The following is a 16,288-nucleotide window of genomic DNA, read 5'->3' on the forward strand; positions in this document are numbered from 1 at the left end:
GATGCATAATGATGGACATTATAATATGAACATTAAATGAGAGTGGAACCTTTTGTCAATCCGATCCCGGCCAGGCACACTAATCTTCCGTGTTTGCGGTCTTTCGCCATAATTCGCCCCGATGATGAACATACACTCGTCAAACGACCATAAGATGATACAAGTGAAACGGATATGGTACAGGAGGGCAAGCAGGATCTGTTATCCTCTAGCACCTTCAAACGCATTACTTCCAGGCCATATACTACTCAGCGTCCCCAGATCGGCGAAAGGCATTCTACACATCGAAAATTTAGCAAATGCCCACCGACCCCATAATGACCGAGGGCATTCCAGATTCACAGACGACGATGACGGAGGACGATTCGGCATTGGAAGTGGGGGACTTACAGATTCTGAGCCCAATCACCCCCTGACCCCGTCGTAGAAGAAAATTCAGTACCCAACTGCGGATTGCTCTGGAATATATCGTCCAGCCAATTATTCGCTTCTGCGAATAGATCAATCTCCAGGGGCTGATTCTGCTGTGCGACGGTAGGTTGGAGGAGGTTTATGATTTGGAGACAACGTTCAGCCGTCGGGTCGACCTTGAAGGAATCTAAGATCGAGCGCGCTTGTTGTACTTGGGATTCCCATATGGGTCTTCTGGTTGAGAATCGGTCGGTGTGCAGGGCTATGAGCGGTATGAACGACGCTTGGAATAAGAAGTGTCTGTAATCGTGGTTCAACGTCAAAGCAAGTCAGCCACCTTAGCTGATCATTGTCATCGATACATGTCGAACTCAGGTCAGATACTGGAGTTTTCTCCGATCAGAGGACAACTCACAGACCATACCATTCCTCCAACCTATTCTCCTGGCCCGGTTTAGCCTGGAAGAAATCGCTGATCGAGGTGATCGTTTCCGCCGCGTTATTCTGACACCGCATACAGCAGTCCATCTCAGCTTCTAGCATACCCTCTACGGTTCCCGTTCCATGTCCCGTTCCGGTTCCAGTGCCTGCTGATATCGGAAGATCGTCTTGCCATAATGGAAGGCCTCTTAACGCTCTTTCGAGGAACATCCGACGATGTAGGATTATACGGAAATTGCAATACCTCCAGAACATCTTGTGTTGCCCAAACCTTAACCAGTGTGGGTAATTCGACGAAAGGCTAGGCCGTAGATACCTGGGAATCGTCTTTGACCATTCTTCCAGCTGATGATCCATCTCCAGAAACTCGACAGCAGTAGGCGCAGGCGATGTCGATTGGATCTTGGCATATATCAGATTGGTCTCTTGCTGGAATCGAGCATGGAGTATTATCGACGAGTATATGGTCGGTTCATCTATTTCGATCGGAGCTTCTTTGGCTGTCGGAGTGAATAACTGAGAAATGACAATAAAATCTTCAGCCTTCAGCGCATGCTACAAACGGATCGATACAGACGGCAAGACATACCATGTCATGAACGTTGTGAGGTAGTCTTACATCTGATTCAGCAGGATAAGAGGGTTGTAGCTATGGAAGAAAATCCATGATCAGTTTCGTGTAACTCATAATATCGCAGAATCATATAATCGACTGACTATTGGTCTCCCGAAAGTAATTGAAGCACCACAATCGAAAGCGACACAGGCGCACCACAATCTACGCCTAATGCAGCATTGATCTAATCAGCGCCATACCCTCGCATTGAGTAACAACGAACTCACCTTATCTCTCTTTCGAAGGGGCTGATATTCCAGAATGGCAATTCCCGATGCAGACCTAGACCTATCGCTTGACGGAATGCTATCCCCATATAGACCGAATTCGAATTGGGTTTATTCCTCTTCTCGCTGAGATTACTCAACAGGCAGTACGCTTGGACCAGAGTCAAGCTCCCAGATTCCAGGTATTCGGCGGATATTCCAGAGATCGCCAATTCCAAGAAATGATCGACCACGTACATCGGTTTATAGGAGCAAAAAGCTCCGATAGATATCACGATATTACACAAGAAGTCCCACCTATGATCGTACAGATCTTCAGCATGAATTGGCGTGCAGAGGACGATTCTTGAAGACAACATGAAGAGACGAGGAAGAAGACCAGCTCACTCAATCTGTTTAGGTTGAGGGATCAACTCGTTCCACTGAGCGCGGAATGTCGGCTCGTGGAAGACTGGATACTGGGCATGGTAAAATTCGAAATAGGCGTTGACATAACTATCGATCTCTGTGATTGTAGGACTCCAGTCCCGCCTCGGGATTTCCGCTGTATGGTCTGGAGACGTATCTGAGTCGATATTGCTTAATGGTATAGACCCTGCACAAATCTGCAATATCCTCAAAAGGGTCGAACCAGACGCAAAGCCTTTTTCAAGCAGATACGATCAGCTCAAATATAAGACCGTAGTGACTCGTTAAGTAAGAAGACCCACCTAGATAGCCCTGACCATCGGGCTTGATGGACAGGGAAGCATAACCTGCGATACCCTTGCGACGCGGATGACGCTCGTTCCACTCGTACCCTCTTGCAGTCGTCGGTTGTCTTTCCAGCACTTCGCTCGTGGGTGGATTCGAGCGACTGCTCGATGCATGCGATGGTGGAGGGGCGAATCGACTGGAAGACGGGGTATTGTAGTCATGCACCAGCGTACTCTTACCCGGTAGGGCAGCGTATGGATGAGAATTGGTATTGGGGTTGATCTGCGTGTGTGTGTGTGAAAGCGACAGACCTGTATTTAACGAAGGACGCAGAGCTGGGATGGATGGTATGCGAGATGGAGAGGACGAAGCGGTGTTGGCCAGCGTTGTTGCTGCCAGTGCGGCAGAAGACGAGGAAGACGGATCGAAATCGTAAGACAGGGTCGGTGGTAGACTGAAGGACGAATCTGTATTGGATGTGATAGATAGATCCGCTGACGAAGGCGAGATGAAGTTATCCAATTCTAGCTCTGCATCGCGAGACCGTTCGTTGGGATCGTGGATATAGGATCGAGCGCTACCGCCCGGTGGAAGGCGTCCCGTGGGACTTATCCCTATCATGGCGCTGTGGCTTTGGGGGGAGCCTGGCCGCAAGCCTCGTGGTATCTGGGGTATCGTGGATGACCTTGAGCTTGATATTCTTTGTAGTTCGTTTAGTCGATTTTCCAGCTCGTCAACGTATCTATTGCAGGAAGGAGCGACCGAAAATCAACATAATTATCCTTTATACGTAAGAACGCAGTCTGCGGCAGCTGGCTGATAAGGAGTAGATGTTACATCGACTTACTCTTTCGTGCGTCTTCTTCTGACGGGTTGTGTACACTGTTTACCAAGCTTGATGCATAGTCCACAAGGTACAGTTCGGTCGCACTGCTTCGAATTAGCAAAGGCATCGACAATCTGGGGTTTGCGGGTGGTGATCCGCTCACTTTGCGTTTCAATCGACTACATTCGGTACACTGTGTATCATGAACGTATCAGTCTATTCTAGTCTAGTCTGGTCTGGCTCCTGCGATGTAGAGGCAGAATGAACGATCAAGACGTACAGCTCTTTTCGAAAGTCCATCTTCTTCTGCACCCTGATCAACCTCATCTGAAGCTGGAGAATCGCCTGTGCGTGCCGCCGGCATTTTGCCTCCTCTTGGTATCCTGAGTTTTGGTGCAGTACGAGTTTAATACGAGGCTGGGGTAACAGTGTATGAGTATCCTAACCTCAAATCCCAAATTTTTCGAAGAAATTGGTGACATATACCATTACCGTCATATTCTGATTGACGGGTAGTCATTCGAGCGGGACACTTTGTCCGCTCCTTCAAAAGTCAAGTCAGGTGACATCCACTTCCAATTTCGATATTAAAACTCAGGCTGTCAATAGTTTACGTAAATCTGGGATCAGCCAAAAGGAGATCCGGGTAACTCCGCTGATCGATCTGATGCAGGATCTTTGCGGTTGACGGGCGATTTCGCGTGCTTCTCTTCGAGACTTCCAGTACAGGTGAAGATATCTAACGAACTTGATCAGTCGCATTGTAATGACCTCATATCCTTATCTGATTATTCTCTGCTACACTCTCTCACATCCTGATCTAGATGGCTTTCGCTCAGACAGTCTCCCGATAGTTAAGTATGTCGCGACATTGCATTTCGTCCACTTGACGAGCCCTCTTGAGCCGATCGAAATGGCCACCTGGGCTCGCAAAAGCGGAAGTGCCAATCAGAAGGGAATGGAAATGCACGAGGTGTAATCGTTTCCGAGATCTGATCGAGTGTGTCTAGACCTTTAGCACATCTTTGATGGTGTATAACGCGTAGTCAGGTTTTACCACATTGGTTAAAAGGTCGAGTGTGATTTGATGGTCTGACGGTGTTGTGAATAATGCTGTGCTCAAGGGAAACAAGACTAGTCGAGTTCCCTTAGAATCTGTGATCGGCAACCAGGCCAAGTGATTGATGATGATCTAAATGAGATCTGAATGGTCTGCCCAACCCATTAGTGTGTGTGATATCATTTGAAACAATGGGTAAGCGTGGAGTGATCGGAGGCAAATCCACTTTGTTCTTGCGCCCTATTGTATGTGTGTGTGTTGTATCAAGGCATGGAATGAGCTGATGATTGTCGTATGTTTGTACACGTCCTACCTACGCCCTACAGTATGTGTGCGTGTGTGTGTCGTAATAAGGTAGAAGTCGTAACAATTGTTATACATAGATCTATCTCGTTCCTGCGCCCTATCGAGTGCCAAGGTGTGTATCCCGACACACGTTCTGGTACCATAGTCTCGATACTCTGTGTACCTTTAGATTGATCGGAATAATCCCAATCTATCGTTTGGTACCATAGTCTCGGTACACTCTGTGCCTGTATATGAGTCGTAAATATCCCGATCTGCATTCTGTTACCGTACTATTCTGATTAAGGCGTAATAGAGGTCGTTTAAGCTGTGTTTTAGTTGCTCATTGATGCCCCGAACCACCGTTTGGTACCAAAGTCCAAAAGTCAAATTATAGTAGTCGTAAATATCCCAATTTGGGTTTTGATACCAAAGGCTTTGATACCACGTCTTGGTGGTTAGCTAGCCGACATGACACTCCTACAGTGCTTATTCATATCCATCACTGCTTAGTATCGACAGATATGATCTCTGGAAGATGTCCGCGATGACCGTCGAGATGCAGTACTTTGAGGCCGTTGGTCAAAGCGTTGTTGTACCGGTTACATCTTCTATCCTGATATGCTCGGGAGACACGTGAGTGTTACGTAAGGATCCGTTATGAGTAATTCCGGTGAATTCCATAACACGATCGAGGAATTATTTTGTCATTGGCAACTCTGCTTCCGAGTTACTAAGCACGTAATTGCAGTGTTTGTAAAGACAGAGCAACACGATCAAAGTTTCGATTCTTTCCTCTGTCACTTCCAAGATACTCATCTTGAAACAGCGACAGAGCTAGAAGAGCTCTACCACTACGCCTGCCCGGGAGAATGAACGCTCGGAATCAAGTCTCAACGCGCAAGATAACGAGGTCTCGGCTAGGTCGGTTCTTTCTCCGATACTCCGTTGGGTGATGTCAGGCTGATAACTTGACTCCCATCTTGCAATCTAGGTTGTTTGACATGTCGGTCTCGAAAGGTGAGAACCATCTGAGAATGATACTTCGGGAATTTGAGCGCTTATTACCCTCTGACCAGGTCAAGTGTGACGAAACTTCCATCGAATGTCAGAACTGTCAACGTATGGGACTGGAGTGTCAATGGTCTGATCGTTTGCATCCTCGATTGCAGGAAAGACAGCGGTACAAAGAGTCAACCACGAATACGTACCAGTCACTGCATCCGCAACCCATAGCTGGCGAAAATGAACACATAGCTGTGAAAAGACATCGACATAGTGAATCCTCGCGTGCTTCAGCCTGCCTAGCCTGTAGGACAACTAAGCAGCGTTGTAGCAAGGGCAAACCCAAATGCGACCGGTGCGGGAGAAATGGCACAATTTGTCAATACAGCACTCGCGGAAGTGGATCTCCGTCGGCAAGGTCGCAGGGATATCATGTCGGAAAGCGCTCGTCACCCGACAGGGGAACCTCATACTCTTCTCATTCCCCTGCTCAATATCATACCGTCTCAAGGTGAGTAGGCATCTGATTCATCTGCGTTCTCGAAGGTTGCTGAATTCGAAAATATCCAGCAGCAACAGTGGACTAGCCATACGGGCTGAGCTGGAAACGCTCATTGACGCATTCTTCAGGCATGTTTACCCAAGTCGAGCAAACGCTTTCATCGACAGAAAGGACCTCTTACAAGACATCGATACATCCGGTCCTCTGTCAGGATCTACCCTGAAAGCCATGTGTGCAATATCATTTAGGTTCCTGGATTCAGCCGATAACTCTCACAGCGATGGAGGATCACAAGCTTTCACATTAGCAAAAGAAATTGTGGCCGATATAATGGTTGATATACAGGAATTTTCGGAAGCGAGACTGGCGACCATTCTATTGATGGCTCAACATGAACACGAATCGGGTAGGTATGGAAGTAGTTGGATGCTCATTCCAATGGCTGTTAGGATGGCTTTCACTCTAAGGTTGAATCTCGAGCTTGATGATTCGTACCCATGGAAATACAGGGAAACCAGGAGAAGATTGATGTGGGCTACGTTCTGCCTCGATAAAATGACTTTCGGCGGTATTAGCGAGTTCTCTTCGATTGAGACACGAAGAATGAAGATTGACCTGCCGTCGCCTAATCACAATTTTGAAAATGATATTCCAGTGCCTGGGAGAACTTTGGGGGAAGTTCAATCAGCCGCTGATACAAGCACTAATTCGCAGATTGATCAAGATGGCTTAGTGAGCAGGTATATCAGGCTGACAGACATACGCAGCGATGTTCTCTCGTGAGTGTCATCTTGCTTTGCATCCTCATCATCTGTGAGCTTGTCTAATGAAGTTTATGAATATGTAGATACACCAAAAACCTGTCCGAGAACGCCAGCTTAGCCTGGGAGCAAGATTCGCCGTTCCAGCTATGTTTCCAACGCTTACAACAATGGCAAGATAGCCTACCGCCTCTTCTTATCTTCAGTCTTTCGAATCTACAACACGGTCAAGAAGATGTGATAGCTTTATTCTATCTCCATATCTTCTACCACCAAATACACTGCGACTTGTACCGCATGACTCTGCCAGGATTCAGAGAATCCGCCCCACCTGAATACCTGGCTCGGGCTCCCGTAGGATGGGTCAATAGAACTCGTGACGCTTGTTACTTGCATGCTGTAGAAATCATCAAGAAGATCTCATTCATGGCTGAGCACTTTGACCATTTCATTCCCAATGATTCTGTTTTGATCATCTTTGTGTATGAATGTATTCGAAATCAGATTCAATACATCAAGATAACATATCCGGGTGGTCCAAGCAGGGAAGATCATCAGCAAGTCAGCACAGGATTCGAAATGATCATGGATGTCGCAGGCAGGACAGTGAAATATTTCGGCAGGATTTGGCGAGCAGTGAGTCCAAATACCAAACTCTGAATATTCTGAGATGAATGGCAATTGACATCACAACATAATCTTGATGCCAGCTGCGGGACATAAATCACATGTTAAAACGAAATGATTACCCTATCAGCTCGACATGGGAGACATTGCTACATCAGTAAGCATCTGAAACGTACGATTATCTTTCTCGCTACCAATTCGACTCACACTCAAACTTTCTAGCACAATGTCAGGAGCGGCATCTCCAATTGCTGGACCTGTTCTTAGCAAATTCCACCCTGTCCGTCGACTCGATATCTTACCTCGTCCAGCAGTTGCGCAAAGTGGATTGGAGGATGATCATCAAAGCGCAAGATCGGCATTAGTGAGCATCATATAACATTGGTCCTGTGTCCAAAACTGATACATCGATATACCCACAGTCATCGAGTGGAAATAAAGGCCAACTTCCGTCAGGAACATGGGGTGATGAAGCTGAATGCGCCGTACGTTCTCTCTGTCGGTCACTATATCAAGACAGTGCCACTTGTCTTATGTGTGCTGATGTTGATTAATAAAGACGCCATCGGGAACAGCAGACACTCATCCCATAGGAAGGTATGGTACTGTAGATCATGGGCTCAGTGCCCCGTCCGTCTCACCCGGGATGGCAGACATGACCGCGCTGGACGGCCTGTGGCTACAGATTGACGAAATCTTGGGCATTCCCTATACGACGCCAGCGACGAGCTTTGCGGCTGAGTGGTTAGCTGATGGTGGACAAGAAGATCTCACAGCGGCGAATAGCGATTTTCAGCCGGTGTTTCATTTCAGCCTTTGACACCAGATGGTTTCGTAAAACTGCGACTTGTGTGAGCTGTGTTGGGTATCCTGTATGCAGGTATGTTTGCAACATGCATCGCCACTATCGGTAGCTGGATATACATGGATCATCCCACTATCCCGTCCTGATCCAAGCCAGAGTCTTAATGATTGAATTTCCCATTCAATGCACGAGACTTCATCGCAGCCGCACGTCTAGCTACTTGATCTTTCGTAGGTTCAAGATCCACACTTGGAAACCGTGGATCAATTTCAAACGGAACATAATCACTGGTCTCAACCATCCATTTCATTATCGCACGTTCGAACCGAAGACAGATTTGAGCATATTCAGGTAGAGCAGCAAGGTTATGTGCTTCTCCCGCTGACACACAGCTGAGAATCAGTGTGCTATATTTGCAAGACTGAAACGTCAAAGCTCACTCACGATCTTCACGACGATTGAACAATTCGGCAGGTTCGTATAGTCTATAAGTATAAGCCCATTCTTTATCTCTGACCGATACCTGTTGATGCGGAATCACATGAAACAATCTACTTCAGCGTAACCCTTGCGTCATCACCTAGAAAACTGTATACCCACCGCTCTGCCAACTACTTCAGTCATGGTATGTTGTACTTCTGCCTTTCTATCATAAGGGAAACTGGCGTACTCCAGCAAAGGTTCTTCGCGAAGTAAAAAACCACCTTCCGAGAATGCATAGGGTTTATGTTCCTGTGCATTCTCTTTGATTGTCTTGACCAAGGATTTACCGGAATGAGGATAATTCTCTTTGACACCCAGTAATTCCAGAACTGTGGGAGTGAGGTCGATCATCTCGCACATTGCCTCGTTTACTTGGTCTGAAGGCAGATCCGGTCCCACTATCATCAGAGGATCTCTGACCAAAACTTCATGTAGTCCTGATGGCCATTTTTCAACCATATCACTGTCTCCTAGATATTCCCCGTGATCTGTGAACATCAGAGTATACGTTCGGTCCCACAGATTGCCATGTTCAGAGGACTTGAGCACGTTGATGATAGATCCCAGCTGATCATCCAGACGATTAATCATACCGTACTAAATGAATGGGCTTATTAGCTTAGAGTGCAAGATCGGAGCCAAATCGCAATGAAGCTTAAGGAGATCTACATATCATGTTTTGATACTGTTTTGGTACTGGCGCATGCGCATGTTCAGTAGGTACGAAGGGGACTTACGTAGACTGCCTTTATCTCATGCCAATCTTCTTCCGAGGCTCGATCTAAACCATGTTCTTTCCTCATTACGCCTAGATATTTTGGCTCATAACCTGTTTTGTCTTGCGCTCTAACCCTGAGAGGAAGGCTTAATTCTCTGTACAAAGAATAATATGGATCTTTAACTTGGAAGGGTGGGTGAGGATAGATCAAAGGGAGAAAGAGAACAAATGGTTCGGGCGGGTTGGATTTGAGCCATTGCAAAGCAGATCTGATGGTCATTTCATCGAAATCCTCCGATTCAGCTTCAGTTAGCATACCCTTGTAAAATAATCTGTCGTTCAACGTCGCATTCGCACCAGCGTCGGAACGGTTGTTGATGAATTTGGGAGGCCAATTCGGTGGGTCTTCTATCCAACCATACTACGAGAATCATATCGAGTGATGGTCAGTAGAGCTGTCGTCTTTACAAAATGTGGTTCATTATAGGATAGCCGGTGCTTGCTTACTTACCTCGGAGAACGATTGCTCGGTTACACCAGGAGAGCATAAATCTCCTCTGGGAGATATCGAACAGACGTGATACCCAGCTTTCTTCAAACTTTTAAACAAATTTCCTTCCCACGGTTTGAGCATATAATCTAGTGAGCGATGAGCGGATGTGTGGAGATATTGACCTGTGAACATTGAGCATCTCGACTGAGTACAGACTGACGCTTGGGCAAAACAGTCTATTCAAGAGATTATACATGTCGTGATCTTAGCATGACAAACAAGGCTTGAAAATTCATAATCAAGAAGCGGACTTACTGGTAAATAATGTTCCTTCTTTTGCTAATGCATCAAAATGTGGTGTCTTGATGATTGGATTACCGGTACATCCAAGTGAGTCGTATCGTAACTGATCTGGCATGAACATCACCCTATAATTTGGATCGTTCACTTCAGCTAGGCCCATATTTTGCCATGAAACTTCTCACAGGTTCTTACGAGCAGTCAATAACTGATCATCGAAGCCATTCGCACTAAGCGGTTGCTCTTTTGGCGAAATGGAAGACATTTTAGACGCAGAATTTAGACTCTAACAGTACTGTCGATTTGAAAGAAACAGAAAGAATGAAATATTTCTCCCAATATAACCATTCTACTTTTCACTTGCATGTCCGCCCTCGTGCTTATCTACTACCATTGATAGTATGCCCAAGAATGTGAAATGACAGTCCTGACTGGAAGGAATTACCAATCAAGATTATCTCATTAGATGCCTATTATTCTGAATCCATCGTGATCTCGCGTTCATACGAAGCACTGGCTCGCTACGTTCGCACCGGTCGGTCTCGTTATTATCACTCCGATCGCTCCGCTCGTTCCGACTCCATCGTTACTTTTTAACTGGAATCGCAGCGAGGCCAATAAGCTTAGCACGTCATCATATCTCTCATTATCATCACCGATAACAAAGAGCACGCCATGAAATTGGCAAGTACACTCAAAATTTGCTCGATCCAACATCCTCAAACATAAGTCGTAGAGCTTTCTCTCATTTTGATTTCAAGACTTGTTATGTATAAATAGTCAAAACCGGTACAGCACACTATGCGAACATTCTTGAAAGACTCATACAGTACTCGCTTGAGCCCAAAGCGGACTAATAACTCATAATGTTCGGTCTGGAACGTATCACAAAGCATTACACTGTCCAGCTTGCGCTATGCTCTGGTCTGTTGACCTTGTCTTCGGCAAATTATGGTGAGTGATGACTGCAAGAAACATCTCGCCAATAAAGATTCCAGAGTGGTTGTGCTGATTGTCCATGTTTCATTCTCGATGTGTAGCTTTCGATAATCAAGGTATGGCCCAAACACAAGCGATGGATCCTTTTATTAGGCAATTCGGCGAATACAATCCGAAAACCAAAAGTTACGCGATTCCTGCTTATTTCTTGAGTTTGATGAACAGTGAGTATGCTGATATCGTCAACCTCCTTGTGACGAGAATAAGATAGAATATGTTATTAAAATATGTTTGTATCGCTACACCAGGCTTAGTATTTATCGGCTTTGCCTTCGGGATTTGGATTGGTTCCATGATTTCAGCCAGATACGGTCGTCGAATGACTGTCTTTACGATGTCGCTATGGGCAATCTGCAGTGCGACTATAATCATTACAGCAAAAACTAAAGAACATATGTTGATCAGTAGGATCTTGAACTATATTTACATCGTAAATTCTCTCATTTTTTCTCAATCATTCTCCTTTTCGACGCTGATAAAGTATGTCTGATTGAAAAGGGAATGGAATTATCGGTGATACCCGTTTTTCAAAGTGAAATTATGCCTGCTCCAGTCAGAGGTTTTGCAGTTGGCTCCTATCAGTTTTCTCTTGTAAGTTGCTTGGAGGAGTACCATGGACTTTGAACGATTGTTCACTGATTGATCTTCTTATCGTTCTGGTCTGCTCAGTCTATTGGCGGGCTCATCATCAACTGTATATGTCGAGGAACAAGTACACTAAAGTCTAATGCAGCTTGGCGAATACCCTACGGTTTCTATTACATTGTTCCAGCTATCATAGCATCTCTAGTATGGTTCATACCTGAATCACCCAGATGGCTGTTGTCTCAAGATCGCAGAGCAGAAGCTAAAATCAGTCTGAAAAGATTACGAGTTGGTAAAACAGACCTCGGGCTCGAGGAGGAGATCAATTCGATACTCCTCTCACTTGAAGCCGAGAAGGACAAAGGGACCTACACCGATCTATTCAGAGGAACAAACTTACGTAGAACGCTGATTGTCATGGGATCAAACTTCTTCTTACAAGCCACAGGCCAATCATTCGCTTCGGCCTACGGTACCATTTTCATCAAGTCTTTGAATACAGTCAATCCATTCAATATGGCAGTTACCAACTCCGCTTTAGGCATTCTAGCTTGTGCCGCAGCAATGATAATGGTAGACAAGTTTGGTAGAAGACCTCTAATGATCCTAGGCGCTTTTGGTCAATTTACTTTTTTGATCGTCATGGCATCGTTAGGAACAGTCAAGCGGCAAACCAATCAATCGAAAAGTGTTATAGTAGCTATGACCTCTTTGAATGGTTTGGCTTTTGCTGTAGCTTGGGCACCCTTGAACTATATAATTTCAAGTGAATTACCCGCGCAAAAACTGAGAGATAAAACTCAAAGAGTAGGGTCATGGGTTAATGTGTTCACGAAGTAAGTCAAAAGTTCCCTTCCATATTTCCGTGGGCACAGGGTCAATATATGATCTTATAGAGTAAAAGTGAAGGAAAGGACAATAGCTGACATTATGATCATTTCTGAAATGTAGTTTCGTGGTCGCATTCACTTTACCTTACTTACTAAACGCCCCATACGCAAATCTATCTTCCAAGGTCGGATACATATATGGACCTCTGGCACTTTGCGCTTCAGTCTTCGCTTATCGTGAGTGGTCCCTCAACTTTGGCGGACCCGCAAGTCCTTTCACAGGGTAGTTATTGGGTAAGCCCGTCGCTGACCAGAGCAACTATCTTCCCCAAACAGTCTGTATCCCAGAATGCAAAGGAAGAAGTTTGGAAGAAGTAGATCAGCTATTCTTCCACAAGATCAGTGCAAGACGTTCTGCACACTGGGAAGCTCCAACAATCATACCTGACTTATCCCAACACGCCAAAGATCAACAAGAAGGAAGAGCAATCGACGATTTGACAGAAAAAGATGAAGACCAATATGCAGACGCTAATCCGGTCCTTCAAAAGGTTTGAAGGAAGATTAAATACGCAGAAGCAGTTTCTTATTGCACGTATTAAGAGATAGGAATATAGAACGCCATATTATGAATCTGGGATCGCACAATTTAGTATCTTACATAGTCAATAAAACAAAATATACAACATGAATCCTGCTTCAGTCTTCGGATAGAATGATAATGTACAAGTCGTTAGATGAATTGATCATGTACAAAATAACCCTTTGATCGTGTCCCACCGAAATGTCCTCTCCCTTACACGTAGTAATTTGGGATCCTACTTAATCTTATATCCGCCTGTATCTTTTCTCTGAAAACATCTAAGGGAGTCGCCCAGTCTTGGGAAGGCGATTCCGATCTCCTGTATGTCTACGTAATACCGCATAATGATAGAACATCTTGGAAATAACAGCAGCTTGGCAATGACATAGGTCCATGCAAAACGGGAACAAGGAGCATGGGATACGTACTTCGATTGAATTACGATTCGTCATGCGCTTGCTGTGTATTACGACTTCCACAAAAAGATCGATTATTGTGGCGTTATGCAAGGAATATCGCTCCGTTCAAAGCGACGAGCACTCTTTATCATTTTAGTGTATCTTCAGCACACAGGTTTACATCCATTGTTTCGCTTTCGCTACACTTCCGCGCCCAGCCTTCACAAGTCAGCGAAGCCTTACAATCCCTAATTTGATGGCAATATCTCCGCTTCCGACTTGTCATCCGCTTCTTACCGTCTAACGAGCCGCCGCCACCGCGTCATCGACCTTGACTTTACCGACGGCATGTTTCGGTGAGAAAAGTTTTCGATCATACCATTGGTCCCCGAGTTTTACTGAGGAGACCCAACGAGCCCCCAATGAGGTGGTATGTTTCTTCTGTTTTCTTTTTCTTTTTCTCAACCTCAAGTCTGATGAACCATGCCATCCCGATTCAACCATACGGCTAAAGATGACCATCCCAACTGGAGGAAAGGTCCAGAGGTCGAACATGTCGAATGGAGGAACAATCCTCAGCCAGATATAGCGGTGAGTCTCCTCGTGTACACGAAGGCTACTTGTTGACATTCCTTTGTACAGGATGAGTCGCTGGTGCAAGCAGAAGGTGAAGACAAAATCACCCCTTATTTGGTCTTCCTCATTCTTGTCGCCGCTCTCGCTGGGTTCCTTTTCGGTTACGATACAGGAGTCGTCGGAAGCGCCCTGCCATTGGTGGGTACGGATCTGGGCAAAGCGCTCACCTCGTCGGAACAAGAAATCATTACAGCTGGTACGACCATTGGAGCCATTTTTGGTGCTGGTATCCTGGGTCCCCTTGCGGATAGGCTTGGACGAAAATGGTCCCTATTTATTGCAGATGTATTGTAGGTGTTGCGCTCAATGAGCAAGAAGAACTGTCGGGCTGAATTACACACCATGCAGCTTCACCCTCGGAGCCGTCCTTATCTCGTCGAGTTACTCGCTGGGTCAGATCATTGTCGGTCGTCTCGTCCTTGGTGTCGGAGTTGGAGGAGCGGCTTTAATAGCCCCCATGTAGTGTGTACTAAATATCTCCAGCGCCTAGGGACCACGCTAAAAAGGAGTCAATTTCTCGCAGCATCACTGAACTCGCTCCAACAGCTGTTCGAGGACGATGCATTGGTGTCAAGTTGGTTCTCTTCTCGTGTCCCATATAGTCTACTTCTCTGACTCATTATTTTAGTGCCTTCTTTATCCCATTTGGTCAAGTCGTCTCGAGCGCCGTTGGTGCCGGCGTCCAGAATACTCCTCACGGGTGGCGTATCCTGTTCGCTCTGGGAGTGGTTCCTTCGGTACTTCAATTGTCTTTGATGCACTTCTTGCCTGAGTCACCTCGAGTGCTCCTGCTTCGTGGAAGGGATGAGGAAGCAGCCGCAATATTATCTCAGATTTACGTCAAGGCTACACCCGAGATCATCGACCTCAAGCTCAGTGTCGCTAGAAGTTATGTCGAAGCGACGACTTCGATGCAACGAGAATTGACTCTATGGGAGAGGGCCAAACGACTCTGGACCCACAAGCCATATCGACGTGCCATTATCGCTGTCAGTGGACTCCAGATTTTCACGCAACTCACCGGGTTTAATACGTTCCTTTACTACTCTGGTACTCTCTTCGGTCTACTCGGTTTTTCCAACCCCGCAGCAGCGGGGCTGATCCCCTCTGGAATAAATGCGGTCATGGTGGTGAGTAAGATGGCTCAGAAGATGTACAATTTCGGTTGACCCTTTTCGCCCCAGTTCATCGGTATGTCTGTAGTCGACAAGGTTGGACGACGAAGATTGCTTCTCATCTTCGCCCCAATCATGATGGCCGGGCTTGTTTGGGCTGCAGTAGCGGTTTGGTGTAAGTTGGCAACATGTCGACTAAATAGTTTAGATACTAGTTGACTTGCATACTCGCACAGATATGACTGCTGAAACCGATCACCTTCTCGTTACGGGCTACGATTACTCTCATACTATGGCAGGTCTCCTTGTTGGAGGTATCGTCCTGTTTGTCATCGGATATGGGATGAGCTACAGTTTCTTGGGTTGGTATCAATCCGAGTTCCTTGCGCTGGAGATCAGAGGATCCGGTTCCGGAATCTCGACCGTGTCGGTATGGGTCGCCAATTTGATCGTGTCCGTTTCGTACCTCTCTCAATTGGAGACCATTACCCCCACTGGTACTTTTTGCCTTTACCTTGGATTCACGTTTGTCGGATACATCTTCGCATATTTCTGTTATCCTGAATCAAGTGAGTGACATGCCCATTCGTTCCTCCACGCCGTACTAAAGATCGGTCGCAGAGGGAATATCAGTCGATGAAATCGCCAAGCTCTTCAAAGATGACTTCGGCATCCGTAAATCTGAACAACTCCGAGCTGGCAGACTCGCAGCGGTCCAACGTATGGACGAGAAGAAAAAGAATACACAATCAAGCGGAGAGGAGGACAAGAACATCGAGGTTGCTCACGCAGAGGTGTGATGTGCGTGGAGCTTGGAGCCCAGATCTCTCACTATACAACACACACACATTAGACACACTTAGATTTATATAGATTTCGTTGAGTA

The 16,288-nt window shown here is 46.0% G+C and overlaps 6 protein-coding genes across 6 annotated transcripts; 4 read left to right on the forward strand and 2 right to left on the reverse strand.

Annotated features, from left to right (window-relative positions):
- Window positions 1-201: 201 nt before the first annotated feature.
- L199_006894 (uncharacterized protein) lies at window positions 202-3,581 on the reverse strand (the record flags this gene model as incomplete). Its single annotated transcript, XM_064892591.1, has 11 exons — window positions 202-277; window positions 391-711; window positions 827-1,368; window positions 1,442-1,501; window positions 1,570-1,636; window positions 1,696-1,992; window positions 2,083-2,338; window positions 2,406-3,133; window positions 3,239-3,321; window positions 3,381-3,410; window positions 3,498-3,581. The coding sequence occupies 11 exons, from the start codon at window positions 3,579-3,581 to the stop codon at window positions 202-204; spliced, it is 2,544 nt and encodes an 847-aa protein (XP_064748663.1).
- A 2,716-nt stretch (window positions 3,582-6,297) lies between these two features.
- L199_006895 (uncharacterized protein) lies at window positions 6,298-7,490 on the forward strand (the record flags this gene model as incomplete). Its single annotated transcript, XM_064892592.1, has 2 exons — window positions 6,298-6,848; window positions 6,917-7,490. 2 exons carry the CDS (start codon window positions 6,298-6,300, stop codon window positions 7,488-7,490), a joined length of 1,125 nt encoding a protein of 374 aa, XP_064748664.1.
- Window positions 7,491-7,683: 193 nt separating this feature from the next.
- On the forward strand, window positions 7,684-8,277 carry L199_006896 (uncharacterized protein; the record flags this gene model as incomplete). Its single annotated transcript, XM_064892593.1, has 3 exons — window positions 7,684-7,821; window positions 7,880-7,942; window positions 8,017-8,277. The coding sequence occupies 3 exons, from the start codon at window positions 7,684-7,686 to the stop codon at window positions 8,275-8,277; spliced, it is 462 nt and encodes a 153-aa protein (XP_064748665.1).
- A 109-nt stretch (window positions 8,278-8,386) lies between these two features.
- L199_006897 (uncharacterized protein) lies at window positions 8,387-10,419 on the reverse strand (the record flags this gene model as incomplete). Its single annotated transcript, XM_064892594.1, has 7 exons — window positions 8,387-8,421; window positions 8,473-8,643; window positions 8,707-8,785; window positions 8,863-9,342; window positions 9,483-9,884; window positions 9,975-10,192; window positions 10,272-10,419. The coding sequence occupies 7 exons, from the start codon at window positions 10,417-10,419 to the stop codon at window positions 8,387-8,389; spliced, it is 1,533 nt and encodes a 510-aa protein (XP_064748666.1).
- A 703-nt stretch (window positions 10,420-11,122) lies between these two features.
- L199_006898 (uncharacterized protein) lies at window positions 11,123-13,227 on the forward strand (the record flags this gene model as incomplete). Its single annotated transcript, XM_064892595.1, has 7 exons — window positions 11,123-11,210; window positions 11,297-11,419; window positions 11,504-11,685; window positions 11,754-11,846; window positions 11,925-12,676; window positions 12,792-12,907; window positions 13,007-13,227. 7 exons carry the CDS (start codon window positions 11,123-11,125, stop codon window positions 13,225-13,227), a joined length of 1,575 nt encoding a protein of 524 aa, XP_064748667.1.
- A 907-nt stretch (window positions 13,228-14,134) lies between these two features.
- On the forward strand, window positions 14,135-16,202 carry L199_006899 (uncharacterized protein; the record flags this gene model as incomplete). The annotated part of the gene is made up of 8 exons (XM_064892596.1): window positions 14,135-14,242; window positions 14,294-14,577; window positions 14,636-14,749; window positions 14,811-14,861; window positions 14,916-15,417; window positions 15,472-15,577; window positions 15,639-15,971; window positions 16,024-16,202. 8 exons carry the CDS (start codon window positions 14,135-14,137, stop codon window positions 16,200-16,202), a joined length of 1,677 nt encoding a protein of 558 aa, XP_064748668.1.
- Between the last annotated feature and the right edge of the window lie 86 nt (window positions 16,203-16,288).

Source organism: Kwoniella botswanensis, chromosome 2 (assembly GCF_036426115.1).
Source record: "Kwoniella botswanensis chromosome 2, complete sequence".
Taxonomy (NCBI): Eukaryota; Fungi; Basidiomycota; class Tremellomycetes; order Tremellales; family Cryptococcaceae; genus Kwoniella; species Kwoniella botswanensis.